Consider the following 18,219-nt stretch of genomic DNA (forward strand, 5'->3'; position numbering starts at 1 on the left):
GTGAAGGGCTTTAAATATAGGCCCTTCCCTGAAAATCATCCCTAGTTGGTGTAAAAAAATAAAAAATATATATATACTCACCTCTCCGCCACTGTCGGGGCTCAGAGTGTCTAGCCGCTTGGTCCCCCTGCACTGCTCTGAAGCTCTTTCAGCAGGCAGAGATTTAAAATCCCCGCCTCCTGAAAGTGCTGTGTCTGATTGGCTGAGCACTCAGCCAATCACAGGCAGCACTCAGCAATTCATTGAATGAGCTTCCTGTGATTGGCTTTGAATGAGCTGAGCGCTGCCTGTGATTGGTCACAGCGCTCAGCCATTCATTGAATGACAGCTGAGCACTGCCTGTGATTGGTCACAGCGCTCAGCCAATCACAGGCAACACTCAGCCATTCATAATTCAATTTTTTATATTTAAAGCTCTTCCCCGAAATTTACTGTAGGGGTTGCTGGCAGCCCGTTGCTTTAAATGGGGCCGCTGGCAGCAATGGATGCAGCACCATCCTTTAGGGCCCTTTTACATGGTATGAATGATCATTCAGTTTATCAATGTAAATGCTGTCAATTGTTCAATGTTAATGCTGTCAGTGACTGAAAAACAAACTGTTTTTCATTCATTTTCAGCAGACATAAAAATCAAACCACGGTCGGCACATGTAAACACACAGTCGTTAATCTATGAAAGAGCCCGTTTACTGTGAATGGAGGCGGGTGGCCGGAGCGATCTCCAGTCCGCTCCATCTTCATTAACTTAGCATGACTGTGAATAACAATAACATTAATATGCTGTTTACCTGTGATGTCCATGAAAAGCATATTCACTTTTTAGATTTGGATATCTCACTGGATGAGAATGGATGCTATAGAAAGCCCACAGCAACATACAATCTGCTTCACAGGAATAGTTGGCATCCCTATCACTCCAGAGGGGCTTTCCAGTGGGGCAATATTAAAGAGCAAGCAAAAACTGTGTATAAGAAATATCCTTCCAAAGAGAATGCGATCAATTGTTCATGCGGTTTTGCAAGAGGGGCTCTCCAGTTACATGTTTAAGGGAAACATATAAAAGAACTAAAACTTAGGATCATTCAATGAGTTACTTATGACCAGGAGTAACCCAGCAAAATTTTAACCCCTTCATGACACGCCCCTTTTTTTCCCATTTTCGTTTTTTCCTCCCCCATCATAACTCCTTTATTTATCAGTTGACGTCGCTGTATGAGGGCTTGTTTTTTTGCGGGACGAGTTATATTTTTTAATGATGTTATTTAATGTTTAATTCTAAGTGGAGTAAAATGAAAAAAAACGACATTCCACCATCTTTCAGTGCGTCCTGCTTCTACGGTGCACAAACTGCAACAAAAATGACATGATAACTTTATTCTATGTGTCAGTACGATTACTACGATACCAAACTTGTATAGTTTGTTTTTTTTTTAAATATACTACTCTTTTTTTTCAAAGACATTTGATTTTGTTCAATTATTTTCTGCCGTCATCTTGTGCGCGCAATAACTTTTTTATTTTTCCGTCGACGTAGTTAAGCGAGGGCTCATTTTTTGTGGAATGTCTTGTAGTTTCCGTTAGTACTGATTCGGAATACATACGACTTTTTGATCACTTTTTATTGCATTTTCTCTGGGATACAGGGTGACTGAAAAAGTGCATTTCTGGTGTTCTCTATTTTTTTTTTTCGGACAACGTTCACTGTGTGGGGTAAATAATGTGCTACTTTGATAGATCGGACTTTTACGGATGCAGCGATACCAAATATGTATTTTTATTTTATCATTTAGACTTTTAATTATAGATATAGTGAAAGGGGGGTGATTTAAATTTTTATTACTTTTTTTTAAAATTACAATTAAAAAAACTTTATTGCTCTTTTTTTAACTTTACTTTTAAGTCCCCCTGGGGGACTACAACCAGCAATGCTTTGATCGCTCCTGCAGTATGACATAATGCTATGGCATTACATCATACTATATTCTGACAGGCAGCCTATCAAGCCACCCCACGGGGATGGCTTGATAGGCAGTCCCTCAAGGCAGCCCTGGGGCCTTTCAGAAGGCCCCCCGGCAGCCATGACACCTGCACGGCTCCCCCGATCTCACTGCGGGGGGGGGGGGGGGGCGGTACGGGACCCTGAACAGCGTTCGGGGGCTTTAGCGAAATTTAAAGGGTTAATAGCCACGATCGGCGACCTCTATGCATACATACCCCGATGCTCCAGGACGTAAATGCCCCGACGCTCCAGTGGACAGCAAAATCTATCAAATAAAGCATGAAATAACATGTCGCAGCACAGGCGTTATATATGGAGTAAGATGCCCCTGCCCTATGATATATATTGGTAAGGCGGTTCAGGAGTATAGGAAGAGCATTTCCAAACAACTGAGGTCTACATGCACATAAAACAATGCCATTGCAAGGCATGTTAATGGATGTCGTGGAAGCAATCATACTCAACTAATATTCTAGGGCATTTGTCAGATAGAACTTGGTCCCTGTCAGGGGAATCTGGACAAAAAATTGCCACATGAGGAGGCGTGCTGGGTTTTTCACCTTTAGGAGTAAGAGCCCTCTGGGCCTGAATGAGGGATTTTCTTATTCAGCATTCATTGTAAACCAGTTGTTGGAAACGCAATTCAGTCACTTCTATGAATTGTAGAGCTATTGATAAGACTTTTCCTTCTTATACAGTACCGCCATAATCACTTAAAAGCGTCTTTTGTGGCCAGTCTAGTGTACTGAGGCCCTGTGACAGAAGGGCATAGTACATACTAGTATGCCGTAGGAGTCGCTCAATATAAATAGATGCATAGCCTACTAACTAGTAATGAAATGTACGCTTGGACTAAAAGGTATTCAAAATGATATATTATATTGTACTAATTATGGAGACCCATCTAGGTGTCTGTCTGAAACATCAGAATTACTCCGCAGGCTTAATCTACATTGAGCTGTTCTACATGAGAAACAGTTAAGATTAGAGGATGCGCAGTACTGTGGAATACCCCTAGAAATTACTATATTAGGGTCTGTGCCCCCTGCAGCATTGTTGGTACAATATATTAGTGTAACATGCCCATTTCTTTTAGCTTAATAAAGGAATTTTATCAGTGGATCCAATGAGTAACACATGGCACTTCTTATGCATGATCCAGTATTTATTGGACTATGAAAAAAGAATTCTTATTAAAATATCTACACAGCTATAAAAGGAAATGAATAAGATCAACAAACAGGAGCTTATTTTTGAATTACGGAAGAAAGATCTTTAGGAGGAGTTTATATTTAAGAGGAAATATACAGTTGTTTTTTTTTAGAAGACTTAAGACTCATTACACTCCAGCAGCTGAAGGTCAGATGGTGAGTGCAGTCACAATGTGGACTTCGGTGGCCACTGTGCTGTGTCTGGTAACCTGCATTGATAGTGCTGAACAGTCATGTCCAGGTGAGTAATGTCTCATCAGTAGATACTAGGAAGATCTAAAATATCTATACAGACATTGTACTGAAGAGGAGTTTTGCTGGTCAAAAGTTCAAAAGCCAATAACACTATTATATTGTTACTGGTAGCAGCATATCATTCAACTAATATTGATTACAACTTCCTAGTAAGGATGGCTCACAAAAATCTAAGAAAGACGAACTATGACTGCCTTCACATTTTCCTGCTCCATTCGGAGAGCAGGATAGGGGAATCCACTGCTGAATTGGTCCGTCTTATGACAGAACCGAACAGTGCTGTACAAACCCCATTGTCTATAATGGGGTCTGTTCGGTTTCTGCTCAGCTGTCTGGCATTTTAACAGTAGAAAAAAACGCTACATGCAGCCGTATCTGCGATGGAATCTCAAACCGGAGGTTCCAACGTAGATGTGAACACAGCCTCGGTTCCTTTAAAATGACAAGTAGATTCATTAATAGCATTTTAAATTGTCCCCAATTTTCAGTTATATTTAGTTTGTATAAGTTAGCAGAATGTCAGTATATATCCCACTGTACTTGTGTACTCGCCCAATACAGAGCGAACTCATGGACTCTCGATAGAGAAGTCAAGAACCCACCAAGTCCACCGACAGCCATCACTAGGAGGAGATGGCAACATATCTACTTAACTCTATAATGAATTAATTAACTCTATAGATCTGTATACATGGAGCTCTCCATTGTGGCAGCTACAAAAAACTGAAAAATTAGTTGATCATTAAGGCACAATCAGGCTTCATTACAAATGGGCCGTTTACACAAAACAATTATCACTCAAAATGTGTTCAAACTAATGAATTTGAGCGATGATCGTTACGTGTAAATGCAAAAAAATTGCTCACTCTTCATTTACTTGTCGTTATCACTGACTTTCAGTCAGCATAAAAACTATCGCTGGCTTCTCATTCCATGTACAAATGCTGCCCGCTCAGCTCTTCACTTAGAAGGTGAAGTGCTGAGCGAGAAGCCAGCAATCCAGTGATAAGTATTTTTGCCAAAAGAACACTCTGTCAGATACACGTCAGCTCCTTTAAATGTATAACCCCAAGAGTACTGAGGAAGAGGTTCTCAAAGATCGAAACATGTATACAAGCTGGTTTTAATAATAAACGGAGATATTTGTCAAAACTCTCAATCTTAAGTGTTTATACCACGTCTGAAGGTTGCGCCAAATTCACCCCTCACTTGTTGTTCTGTATGTTAACTCATCGGGTATAACATCATTTAGGGTGGGCTGCACCTTTCATCAACAGAAGACTCTTCCACCTCACTGCAGCAACTAAACTCCCTACTTCCATTATCATCCCGTTTCTTTTCCATCGAGGTTGCTCCTCCATTTTTTTTCTATTATGCTACAAATAAAGATGATGGTGGTAGTAGTCCCTGCTCCTGGAGGGCAGTGTAGTATAGGGTAGTCCAGATGTTCCTAGTGGCAAGGAGCTCCAGGAAATGAGGGGAACAGTGAAACTGTATAACTCATTTATTCAGAGCAAAACAAAGTAATGCCCAGATACAGTCCAGTTCTCCTTTATATCCAGAATCAGGAGGTTTGGTGACTGGAGATACCGCCCCTATTATCAGTATTCCTGTGAAACACATATTGCGTCGTATCTGGCACATTTTTCCTCTTTCCGGAGATTTTAGGGAATTAAGTGTCTTTGTCTTTACCATCATTATACACAGTGTATAGGGGGGACGCACATCACTATACACAGTGTACAGGGGACACACACATCACTATACACAGTGTACAGGACACACACACATCACCATACACAGTGTACAGGGGACACACACATCACTATACACAGTATATAGGGGGGACGCACATCACTATACACAGTATACAGGGGGGACGCACATCACCATACACAGTGTACAGGGGACACACACATCACTATACACAGTATATAGGGGGGACGCACATCACTATACACAGTATACAGGGGGGACGCACATCACCATACACAGTGTACAGGGGACACACACATCACTATACACAGTGTACAGGTGGGACACACATCACTATACACAGTATACAGGGGGGACGCACATCACCATACACAGTGTACAGGGGACACACACATCACTATACACAGTATATAGGGGGGACGCACATCACTATACACAGTATACAGGGGGGACGCACATCACCATACACAGTGTACAGGGGACACACACATCACTATACACAGTGTACAGGTGGGACACACATCACTATACACAGTATACAGGGGGGACGCACATCACCATACACAGTGCACAGGACACACACACATCACTATACACATCAGTGACAGCGCCCCCCACAGCAGCCCCCAGCAGTGACAGCGCCCCCCAGCAGCGACAGCGCCGCCCTAAGCAACCCCCGCAGCAGTGACAGCGGCCCCTAGCAGCGTCAGCGTCCCCCCCACAGCGGCCGCCCAGCAGCGACAGCGGCCCCCCAGTAGTGATAGTGCCCCCCCCAGCGGCCCCCCCAGCAGTGACCGTGCCCCCCACAGCGGCCCTCCAGCAGTGACAGTGTACCCCACAGCGGACCCCCCAGCAGCAACAGCGGCCCCACAGCAGTGACAGTGCCCTCCAAAGCAGCCCCCAGCAGTGATAGCGCCCCCCAGCAGCGACAGTGCACCCCACAGCAACCCCCCCAGCAGTGACAGCGCCCCTCACAGCAGCCGCCCAGCAGTGACTGTGCCCCCCACAGCGGCCCCCCAGCAGTGACCGTGCCCCCCACAGCGGCCCCCCAGCAGTGACATTGCCCACCACAGCGGCCCCACACACATCACTATATACAGTGTATAGGGGAGACACACATCATTATATACAGTGTATAGGGGGGCACACATCACTACAGTGTATAGTGGGGACCCACATCAATATATACAGCGTACAGGGAGACACGCATCACTCTATACTGTATACAGGGGACACACATATCACTCTACACAGTGTACAAGGGGGACAAACATCACTATATACAGTGTATAGGGGGGGGCACACATCACAATGTATAGCGTACAGGGAAGACACACATCACTATATACAGTGTATAGGTGGAAAAGACATCACTTTATAAAGTGTACAGGGGGGACGCACATCACTCTATACAGTGTAAGGGGGGGGGCACATCACTATATACCGTATATAGGGGGAAAACACATCACTATAAAATGTACAGGGGGGATGCACATCACTCTATACAGTGTACAGGGGGGACACATCACTCTATACAGTATACAGGGGGGGGGGACACATCACCATATACAGTGTACAGGGAAGACACACATCACTATCTACAGTGTATAGGGTGGACACACATCACTATCTACAGTGTATAGGGTGGACACACATCACTATATTTAGTGTATCGAGGACACACACATCACTATATACAGTGTATAGGGGGACACAAATCATATACAGTGTTTAGGGGGCACACCACTCTACAGTGTACAGGGGGGCACACATCACACTATACAGTCTACAGGGGGGGACACATCACTCCATACAGTGTATAGGGGGAACACAAATCACTATATACAGTGTATAGGAGGGGCACACATCAATCTATACAGTATACAGGGGGGTACACATCGTAAATACCCAACCTTCATTCTGCAAAAACGCAGGATAAAAATGCGCACAAATACGCTTACACTTGTGTGAAGGAGCCCTTAGTGGTAATATTCTATGTTTTATCCGAGATGCACCGTACATCATCTCATCCTTCATCATCTTGCTTACAGAAATAAAATATGTGGCAATTGGAGAAACTGACAAGTTGACTATCCTCCGAGGATGTCCGAGTCTGACTGGCCCTCCTGGACAAAAAGGTGAATCCGGTCTCGTAGGAGAGAAAGGTAAATATTTATGGCAGCTTAACGTGCACTTCTACATGTAACTTATTAACCTATTGCAGTGTTTCCCAAACTCCCCTGGGAACTCCCCTCCCACAGGACAGAATATTCTGCAACAGTGTTACAAAATGCGCTGTCTGTCTGAGAATTCTGCACCAAATACCGCACGGCCAACTGCGGATTTTGATGCAGAATTGCCAGTTGAATTCTGCTATTTTCACTTCTGCATCAAAATCTGAACGTGGTGCTGAATATTCTGCAGGAGGGCATAATCCGCAACTCTCTTGCAGTATATTTCGTCCCTTGTGAAAGGTCCCTAACAGTTCATGTTTTCAGGATTTCCTCATTGCAGGGGTGATGTAATTATTGTCGGCACTTCAGACATTTCCACAGGTGTTCTTTATATAGGATGTTGTCAAATCATCCCCTTTGGGGGTCAGGAGGACTGGGGTTTGGGAAAGAATGATCTATTGGGTTGAAACAACTGCAGTCAGGACATACAAGGTTAGCAAAATGAAACTTCCCAACTCAGATGTATTTGGAGGGCGTTCTAAGTCTCCAAATGAGACGAAATTTAGACAACTGCCACGTCAGATGATGCCCATTCTATTGATGAAAAGAAAAAAAACATTAGTAAAAAAGTCACTGATAATGACACTGTAGTTATATGAATCACGCTACAAATGTTCAACAATGCCCTCTTAGTTTTCTACGATTCTCTCCATTCACAAAACTATGTTTTCCATTGCTGAATGCAGTGAGTGAGTCAGCTATAATTGCTACAACATGTCAAGATAGATTTTCATAAATGGCAAGTGCATCATCTGAAGTGGCCATTGTCTTAATTTCATCTTATTTGAAGAATCAGAACGCCCTGCAGAGACCTCCGAGTTGAGGAAGTTTAATTTCACTAGTCCTATATGTAGGGTTATTATTGAGATGATGGCTAAATTGCTCTTTTTGTTTCAGGATCTACAGGACCCCCCGGGAAGGCCGGACCTGCAGGGCAGCCAGGTTTGCATTCAGATAACAGGATTTTCTGTAGTAAACGAGAAACTATATGGTGGATTCTGTATTGCTAACACTACGAGGGCTTTATAAACTTTATTTGATCTTAAAGGGGTTGTCCCGCGCAGAAACGGGTTTTTTATTTTTTTTCAACAGCCCCCCCCCCCCCCCCGTTTGGCGCGAGACAAACCCGATGCAGGGACTTAAAAAAAACAAACCGCACAGCGCTTACCTGAATCCCCGCGCTCCGGTGACTTCTTACTTACCTGGTGAAGATGGCCGCCGGGATCTTCTCCCTCGGTGGACCGCAGGGCTTCTGTGCGGTCCATTGCCGATTCCAGCCTCCTGATTGGCTGGAATTGGCACGTGACGGGGCGGAGCTACACGGAGCCGCTCTCCGGCACGAGCGGCCCCATTCAGAAAAGAAGAAGACCGGACTGCGCAAGCGCGTCTAATCCGGCGATTAGACGCTGAAAATTAGCTTTAAGTAGCTGTAAATTTGTGATTTGTTTTTTGATAAATATATTAAAGTGTTACATAATTGACAGCCTTATAATATAATGTGCGTATTCCCAAAATTACTGCACAAGAGCCCATGATAATCTTCCTTGGCAACCAGAGAACTCCATAATGTTTGCTATTGCCCCACAGTTGGTAGAATACTGGCACTATTTACAGCAGGTTATATTATGTGCTAATGCATTGCTTGCTCAGCTATTAAAGTGTCCATCAGCACATAACTGTTAGCAGGAATATTTTCCAGCAAGATATATTAGCCCCAGTAGTAATAGTGTCCCCTATATTGGCCCCAGTAGTAATAGTGACCCACACAGTAGCCCTAGTAGTAATAGTGTCCCCTATATTGGCCCCAAAAGTAATAGTTTCCGCTATATTGGCTTCAGTAGTAATAGTGACCCCCACAGTAGGCTCAGTAGTAGTGACCCCCAGAGTTGCCCCAGTAGTAGTAGTGACCCTCACAGTAGCCCCAGTAGTAGTAGTGACCCTCACAGTAGCCCCTGTAGTAATAGTGACACTCCTCCCCCACAGTAGCCCCAGTAGTAATAGTGACCCCTATATTGACTCCAATAGTAATAGTGTCCCCATGAGAATTATATACTTACTTTCTCCTTGTCGTCGGAGTGCTACTGCTACTTTTCTTGGTGCTGCTGCGGGCGGAAATGTGTGTGCCTGAACTTCTCTCTTCTGTTCACCTCCTGCGGAACCAAGGAGGAATGGTCAGGGGAGGAAGACACTGCCGACAATATGTGGAGCCGCGGCAACCTGGCCGTTAATTTCTATTGTGGTGAGCAGCCGTCAGCGCGTGTGCCAACAGAGAGGGCGCTGCTTGCTTTCTCTGGCATGTGTGCCATAGTTTCACCAGCACTGCTATATACAACACTGTGAAAAAGTTTAGGTTGGTGTGGAAAAATGCTGCAAAGTAAGGATGGTTTCACAACTGCAACCCTGGCCAAATGGCTTTGTCTCTGGATGGAATCAAACAGCGCCGAGCGGACCCTATTGACTATAAAGGGGTCTGTCCACTTTCTGCCCAGCTGCCTGGCTTTTGGACGGATAGAAATAGTACTGCATGCTGCACTTTTACTTCTTGTATTTTAAGCTGGATCTGCAATGGAACATCCAATTGAAGGCTCTGACGCAGATGTGAATGTCTTAAAAAAAAGTAGGAGGGTTCATAGTTTATTTTTGTCAATTAACAATACACAAAGTAAATGAACAAGAGAGAAATTTAAGTCACGTCAGTATTTGGTGTGACGGCCCTTTGCCTTTAAAACAGTATTGTACAATCCAAAAGAAATATGATGTTTCTTATAACAACATCTACCTAACACGTGAAAAATCCACATTGTACATTTGACTACTCACCTGTATTCATTGCTTTAATATTTATTACTACAGGAAATCCTGCTCTTGGATCCACAGGACAAAAAGGTAAGGGGATGAGAATACACTAAATTCTATAAAACATCTTCATGTGGACTCAGTGGTTCAAGAAAATGTGATATTATTTAAAGTCAAAATATTCGCACTACACCGTGTTCCAATTATGCCAGTTCAATATTAATAGGATTTCAGTAAAATCAGCATTTGCAGGATTTGCGGAATTTTGTTAGTGCAGATTTTGTTGGGTTTTTCACTGCTGAATATATTTTGTAGAATTCTTGTGGAATTTGTTTTTTTTCTGCAGACTATAATTGTGGAATTACATCTTCTGTATGTTAGAAATCCACAACAATACTGGAAGAAGTCCTTAATTTTGCAGCAAAAAGATTTTCTGCTGCGGAATTTAATCTTGCAGTTAGCAAAATTGAACTTTTCCAACTCAGAGGTCTCTGGAGGGCATTATGCTTCTCCAGCTCAGATGAAATTCAGAAAACGGGCTCTTCAGACGATGCCCTTGCAATTTCTGAAAACATTTTTTTAAAACAGTCGCCAATAGGTGGCACGGCACTGTAGCTATGCAAATCACACTACAAAAGTTCAACACGTCCCCTTTAGTTTTCAACCAAACTCTCCAATCACAAAACCATGTTTTCCACCGCTGAATGTAGCGAGTCAGCTATAATCGCTGCAACATGCCAACAAATGCTGTCCTTTAGACTGGACACTGATGCAAGTCTATCAAGGTAGACCTGGTCTGCTACAGCACCACCTATCCGTGACTTTTTACAAATTCCTTTTTTAATAAATGGCGAGTGCATCATCTGAAGTAGGCACTGTCTGAATTTCATCTCATTTGGAGAAGCAGAATGCCCTCCTTAGACCTCTGAGTTGGGGAAGTTTAATTTCGCTAACCTTGTATGTGGGGTTATTATTGAGATGATGGATCAATTGCTCTTTTTGTTTCAGGATCTACAGGACCCCCCGGGAAGGCCGGACCCCCAGGGCAGCCAGGTTTGCTTTCAGATAACAGGGGTTTCTGTAGTAAATGAGAAACTATATGATGGATTCTGTACCAATAAATTATGTATATCCACAAAGACACTTCCGTACACTGACCGCACTCACACTACCTTGACTTTATAGACTTTACATGATCTTAAGTAGCTGTAAGTTTGTGATTTGTTTTTTAAAGATTATATTAGGATATTACATAATTGAAAGTCCTGTAATATAATGTGCCTATTCCAAGAATTACTGCACATGATAATCTTCTACGGCTACCAGAGAACTCCATAATGTTTGCTTTTGTCCCGCAGCTGCCATTGGTAGAATACTGGCACTATTTACAGCAGGTTGTATAATATTCTAAGGCATTGCTTGCTCAGCTATTAAATTGCCCTTCAGCACATAATTGTTAGCAGGAGTATTTTTCAATGCATTATCCAAAACTGGAGAATTCCTCTCTATACTCCATATACTACTGTGCAAAAGGTTTAGGCCAGTGTGAAACATAACACTTGAACAATCCAAAGTGTACATTTGACTACTTACTTGTATTCATTGCTTTATATTCATTACTACAGGATCTGCAGGTTCTCCTGGACTAACAGGACAAAAAGGTGAGAGGCTCAGAATACACTGAATTCTACAGAACATCTTCATATGGACTCAGTGGGTCAAGAAATCTAATTAAGACATGAAGGCTGATAGATTTGACATCATTTAAAGTAAAAGTATTTTCACTACACTGTGTTCCAACTATTATGCAAGTGCAATATTAATAGGAATTCAGTAAAATGAGCATTTAATCACAAAATTGTCCGCAGGATGCAGCACAGATGCGGAGTTTGTCAATTAGTGCAATTTTGTAGCCTTTTTCCACTGCTGAATGTGTTCTGCATAACATTTTGTGGAATTTGTTTTTTTCCACATACTAGAATTGTGAAATTACATCTTCTGTATGTTAGAAATCCACAACAACAATTCTGGAAGACGTCCCTAATTCTGCAGCAGAATTTAATCTTGTGGTTTTGAAGTAAAAACACATAGATTTTATCAGGTGCTGAATTCAAGCGTCATAGGAATAACAGTGTGCTGTAGAAATGCCCGCGTGGAACAATTCCCTCCTGTGTGAAAGGTCCTTGTTTTACGTTTTTAAAATAAAGTGTGGTTTTATTTCTCATATCCTTTTTACATGTGTGGTATTAATCTCAGGCAGGTTTGGTAATTAGGTTGCAAGGTGATCTTTTTTAGAGGGAAAGTTACTTAAGAGAATGTTCCATATTATTAAGCAGGTCACAGCTCTCATGCAGTATGGGGAGAAAAACACACATACATAATAACATAGTATGTTAAGCTGAAAAAGGCAAATGTCTATCCAGTTCAGCCTATTTCCGCCCCCCCCCCTCCCCCCACCATGTTGATCCAGAGGGAGAAAACCCTTTCTGAAGATGAAAAGTGTGAAATAGTCCAATTTCTTGCAGAAGGCATGAAAACAATTGATATTTCATAAAAAAAACTGAAGAGGAATTATTAAAATATGAAAACGTGTGAGTGATTCACAGCAGAGACAAATCTAATCTTAATAAGTGTGTGTTCACACATGTAAGTTCTGTTCAGGGTTTTTGATGCAGTTTTTTAAAATCAAAACCAGGTGAGGGTCTTAAAAGACGAGAAAGAATAAAGGGCAGATAATTGTCTATTTTGGATCTGCTCCTAGTTTGGTTGTTTATAATGATTTATCACTTTGTTATAATGCTAACTAGAGATGAGCGAACCTACTCGGCCACGCCCCTTTTTCGCCCCAGCGACGCAATTTTCGAGTACTTCCGTACTCGGGCAAAAAGATTTGGGGGGCGCCGTGGGTGAGTGGGGGGTTGCAGCGGGGAGTGGGGGGGGGGGGAGAGGGAGAGAGAGAGGGCTCCCCCCTGTTCCCCGCTGCTACCCCCGCTCCGCCACGCCTCCCCCCGCCCCCCGGCGCCCCCGAATCTTTTCACCCGAGTACGGAAGTACTCGAAAATCGCGGTGCTCGATCGAGTAATTACTCGAAACGAGTATATTCGCTCATCTCTAATGCTAACCCATTTTTGTTTATTTTTGAGATATTTGGGTTATATCACCCTTGGATTTACCTTTTGGAAATCAAGCTTTGTTTGTGACACGTAAAAAAACCCAAATGAATTAATTTTAAAAAACTGAATAAAACCTGTAAATGCAATCCAAGGGACCTTTCACATAGAACATAATGTTCTGCAACAGCGAGCGGAATATGACCTCCCAGGGAATATTCGGCACCAAATAAGTACTATTAAATTTGCCAGCAATTCTGCATGAAAATCTTCGGAATTCATGGACGGCATATTCTACAACACTGCTGCAGAATATTCTGTCCTGTGTGAAAGCTTTCTGCCAGACAAATTAATCTTATTAAAAGGGCAGCTATGAAAATTCCCCTGATTAGCAGCATACAGATATTTGAAGGTGCTAGAGTCTCTGTAGTGTCACAAACCTCTAGATGCCGGATCCTTCAGAAGCTGGCAGTTATGCATAAGGCCTCATGTCCACGGGGAAAAGAAGAATTAAAATCCGCAGCGGATTTTAACTCTTTTCCCGCACGCGGATCCGTACCCCATAGGGATGCATTGACCAACCGTGGGTAGATAAATACCCGCGGATGGTCAATAAAAGTGAATTAAAAAAACATGGAGCATGAAAAAAAATGGACATGCTCCATTTAGGTGCGGGTCTCCCGCGGGGACGGCTCCCGCAGGCTTCTGTTGAAGCCTATGGAAGCCATCCTGATCCGCGAGAGACCTAAAATAAGAATAAACTTACCCGCAGCGGACCGTGCAGATCTTCCCTTCATCGCGGCCGGATCTTCTTTCTTCGGCCCGGCTGATGTGCCCGGCGCATGCGCGCGGCACACCGCCAACGTGCCGAGCACATCCGCTGGCCGAAGAAAGAAGATCCGGCCATGAAGAGAAGAAGATCTGCACGGACCCATGCGGGTAAGTTTATTCTTATTTACAGGGTTCATGTTCGCAGGGCAGGAGGGACCCGCTACGGATTCTCCATGGAGAATCCGTAGCGGGCCTGATTTTCCCCGTGGACATGAGGCCTAAAGCTGTAGTTTGGCCATCCCTAACCAAAGCTCACAAAGAGAAGCATTTGCTGTGGGTTCAGAAACACATGAAGACTAATTTTCAAGTTTTATTCATTGATGAATGTTGAGCTACATTGAATGGTCCTGATGGATTTAGTTCTGGTTGGTCAGTGAATGACCAACCTGTTCCTACAAGACTGAGACGTCAGTAAGGAGCTGGCGGAGTGATGTTTTGGAATGGAAAATTGAGAAGTGAGATGGTAGGTCCCTTCAGGTGCCCTGAGGGTGTCAAAATGACATCCTTCTTTTAGTTGCTTAAGTTAGTGGTCAAGGCATGAGACATGGGGTCGCCTTTATCAAGGCAATAGCCTCACTTTTAGGCAGGGTGGATCTTGTCCTACTTGTCAAGGTGAACTTCTTTTTGTTTAGATTATATGATATTTCACTCCGTTTTGCAGTCTGCTCCCTCTGTGAACACAACCTTATGTTCATCCTGGGCATGGCAAACAGGAAAGAATAATCAGCCTTTCATTTTCCTTTGTGGGGTTCCTATAGAGGAATTATCTAATCAACGACAGGGGAAACACTGAGAGAATACAGATATGACCAAAGTAACACCTAAAGAAATAAGCCACAAAAACATCAACCTGTTAGATAGACTTGAACAGTGCAACCAGTCCGTCTATGCGTTGAGACGAACGTGCCACGACCCTGTCACGGACAACAGACCATGACATGAATTCTGCATAATATTTTGAGACAACAGATTTTGTGTTTATTTCATAATAGAAATAAATCCATTACCATTATCAGTCCTTCCACTTGTAATAACATCCACATTATAATATAACTGTTAAGGATATAAATACCTGTGCACATAATGTCCGTTCTGGAAAAACTAACAAAAATGGTGTGTGCATAATAATTTGGAACATAGTGTAGAAATAAGGGAAGAAACCAGTCCAGTTGTAGCTATTGGTGAAAAAAATGAGAGCTGGAATCTGATTGGTTGTTATAACTGCATCACTTCTCTTTTTCCCCAGTTTCGATACATCTCCTCCACTGTCTTCTGTTCTATTGTTTTTCCTCCTTTTTAATGAAACCAAAGAAAGTGCTTATTTATTTGTCACATTCATTCATTGTTCCATTCATTTATCATTACATTTTTATCTAGGAGAGAAAGGCGACTCTGGCATCTCTGCTCCAGCATATGGTGAGTCTCCAAAGTATTACACTTGGATAATATACAGTAAATTTACTGTATTGTATAAAGTGGATTCAGAGATTGTAATAAATAAAAAATGTAAACACAATAACTAAGGCCTCATGTCCACAGGCGGATTTGATCTGCGAAATCCATAAGGGGCATCCACACAGGAAATCCGCAAATCAAGCCGCCCATAGGGATGCATGGGCGTCCGCAAATTAATTAAAGCATATGGATTTGATTTGTGGAGCTTCGGGTCTGGAAAACAAATCACAGCATGCCCCATTTCTATGCGTTCCCGCACTGATAACTGCTATTGTAGTCAATGGACGCCGTCCGATCCACGGCACACACGCAGTTGACACTGCAGACATGCCGCAGATCCACGGGAAAGCACGAGTTCAACAGAGAAAGTGTACTGCGTGCTTGCACAAAGGACCTAGGAGTTCAATCTGAGCTCCCTCTAACCTCTACCTTGTTCCCATCTTTTTATACCTACAAACCAGCCAATAACAAGGGGACAAGTATAGAATTGGAAGACAATGGGGACTGAGTTTGTAGGAAGAACGTCCAAGTTTACATAATCAAACAATGGTGTTAGGACTATCAAAAACACCTGGTTCATGTTTGGTAATTATTAGAGATGAGCGAGCACCAAAATGCTCGGGTGCTCGTTACTCGAGACGAAATTTTCGCGATGCTCGAGGGTTCGTTTCGAGTAACGAACCCCATTGAAGTCAATGGGCGACTCGAGCATTTTTGTATATCGCCGATGCTCGCTAAGGTTTTCATTTGTGAAAATCTGCAAAACCCAAGAAAGTGATGGAAACGACACAGCCTCGGATAGGGCAGGCGAGGGGCTACATGTTGGGCTGCATATGAAGTTCCCAGGTCCCACTATTAAGCCACAATAGCAGCAAGAGTGGGCCCCCCCCAACAACTTTTACATCTGAAAAGCCCTCATTAGCAATGCATACCTTAGCTAAGCACCACACTACCTCCAACAAAGCACAATCACTGCCTGCATGACACTCCGCTGCCACTTCTCCTGGGTTACATGCTGCCAAATCCCCCCCCCACGACCCAGTGTCCACAGCGCACACCAAACTGTCCCTGCCCAGCCTTCAGCTGCCCTCATGCCACACCACCCTCATGTCTATTTATAAGTGCGTCTGCCACAGGAAAAGCAGGCACACACTGCAGAGGGTTGGCACGGCTAGGCAGCGACCCTCTTTAAAAGGGGCTGGGCGATAGCCCACAATGCTGTACAGAAGCAATGAGAAATCCAATCCTGTGCCACCTCCATCTGGAGCTGCACACGTGGGCATAGCAATGGGGAACCTATGTGCCACACACTATTCATTCTGTCAAGGTGTCTGCATGCCCCAGTCAGACCGCGTTTTTTTATATATAGTCACAGGCAGGTACAACTCCGCAATGGGAATACCGTGTGCACCCACAGCATGGGTGGCTCCCTGGAACCCACCGGCAGTACATAAATATATCCCATTGCAGTGCCCATCACAGCTGATGTAATGTCGTGCTTAATGCAGGTGGGCTTCGGCCCACACTGCATGCCCCAGTCAGACTGGGGTTCTTTAGAAGTGGAAACAGATGCATTTACAACTCCCTGTGGACCCACAGCATGGGTGGGTGCCAGGAAGCCACCGGCGGTACATAAATATATCCCATTGCAGTGCCCATCACAGCTGATGTAATGTCGTGCTTAATGCAGGTGGGCTTCGGCCCACACTGCATACCCCAGTCAGACTGGGGTTCTTTAGAAGTGGAAACAGATGCATTTACAACTCCCTGTGGACCCACAGCATGGGTGGCTCCCTGGAACCCACCGGCGGTACATAAATACATCCCATTGCAGTGCCCAACACAGCTGATGTAACGTCAGCTGTAATGCAGGTGGGCTAAAAATTAATTTGATTACACTGTAGGCGAGGGCCCACAAAAATTGCTGTATCAACAGTACTAATGTACATCAGAAAAATTGCCCATGCCCAACAAAGAGGGCAGGTGAAACCCATTAATCGCTTTGGTTAATGTGGCTTAATTGGTAACTAGGCCTGGAGGCAGCCCAGTTAAAATAAAAATTCGTTGAGGTGAAAGTTTCAACGCTTTAATAAGCATTGAAACGTATAAAAATTGTTTAGAAAAATTATATGACTGAGCCTTGTGGGCCTAAGAAAAATTGCCCGTTCGGCGTCATTATGTGAGGTTTCAGGAGGAGGAGCAGGAGGAGGAGGATGAATATTATACACAGATTGATGAAGCGAAAAGGTCCCCGTTTTTGATGGGGATACAGAACGATGCTTCCATCCGCGGGTGCAGCCTACGTATTGCTTAGGTATCGCTGCTGTCCGCTGGTAGAGAAGAGAAGTCTGGGGAAATCCAGGCTTTGTTCATCTTGATGAGTGTTAGCCTGTCGGCACTGTCGGTTGACAGGCGGGTACGCTTATCTGTGATGATTCCCCCAGCCGCACTAAACACCCTCTCTGACAAGACGCTAGCCGCAGGACAAGCAAGCACCTCCAGGGCATACAGCGCGAGTTCAGGCCACGTGTCCAGCTTCGACACCCAGTAGTTGTAGGGGGCAGAGGCGTCACGGAGGACGGTCGTGCGATCGGCTACGTACTCCCTCACCA

The 18,219-nt window shown here is 43.8% G+C and overlaps 1 protein-coding gene across 1 annotated transcript in view; it reads left to right on the forward strand.

The window, feature by feature from the left end:
* Positions 1–3,333: 3,333 nt before the first annotated feature.
* LOC136621170 (ficolin-2-like) overlaps positions 3,334–18,219 on the forward strand; it is a 32,391-nt gene continuing 17,505 nt past the window's right edge. Inside the window, exons 1-7 of the mRNA XM_066596444.1 lie at positions 3,334–3,451; positions 7,233–7,346; positions 8,313–8,357; positions 10,269–10,301; positions 11,220–11,264; positions 11,837–11,872; positions 15,530–15,568. Coding sequence (XP_066452541.1) covers positions 3,364–3,451; positions 7,233–7,346; positions 8,313–8,357; positions 10,269–10,301; positions 11,220–11,264; positions 11,837–11,872; positions 15,530–15,568 — 400 coding nt within the window. The 5' untranslated portion in view covers positions 3,334–3,363. The remainder of the gene's footprint in view (positions 3,452–7,232; positions 7,347–8,312; positions 8,358–10,268; positions 10,302–11,219; positions 11,265–11,836; positions 11,873–15,529; positions 15,569–18,219) is intronic.

Source organism: Eleutherodactylus coqui, chromosome 3 (genome assembly GCF_035609145.1).
Source record: "Eleutherodactylus coqui strain aEleCoq1 chromosome 3, aEleCoq1.hap1, whole genome shotgun sequence".
In the NCBI taxonomy this organism is placed as follows: domain Eukaryota; kingdom Metazoa; phylum Chordata; class Amphibia; order Anura; family Eleutherodactylidae; genus Eleutherodactylus; species Eleutherodactylus coqui.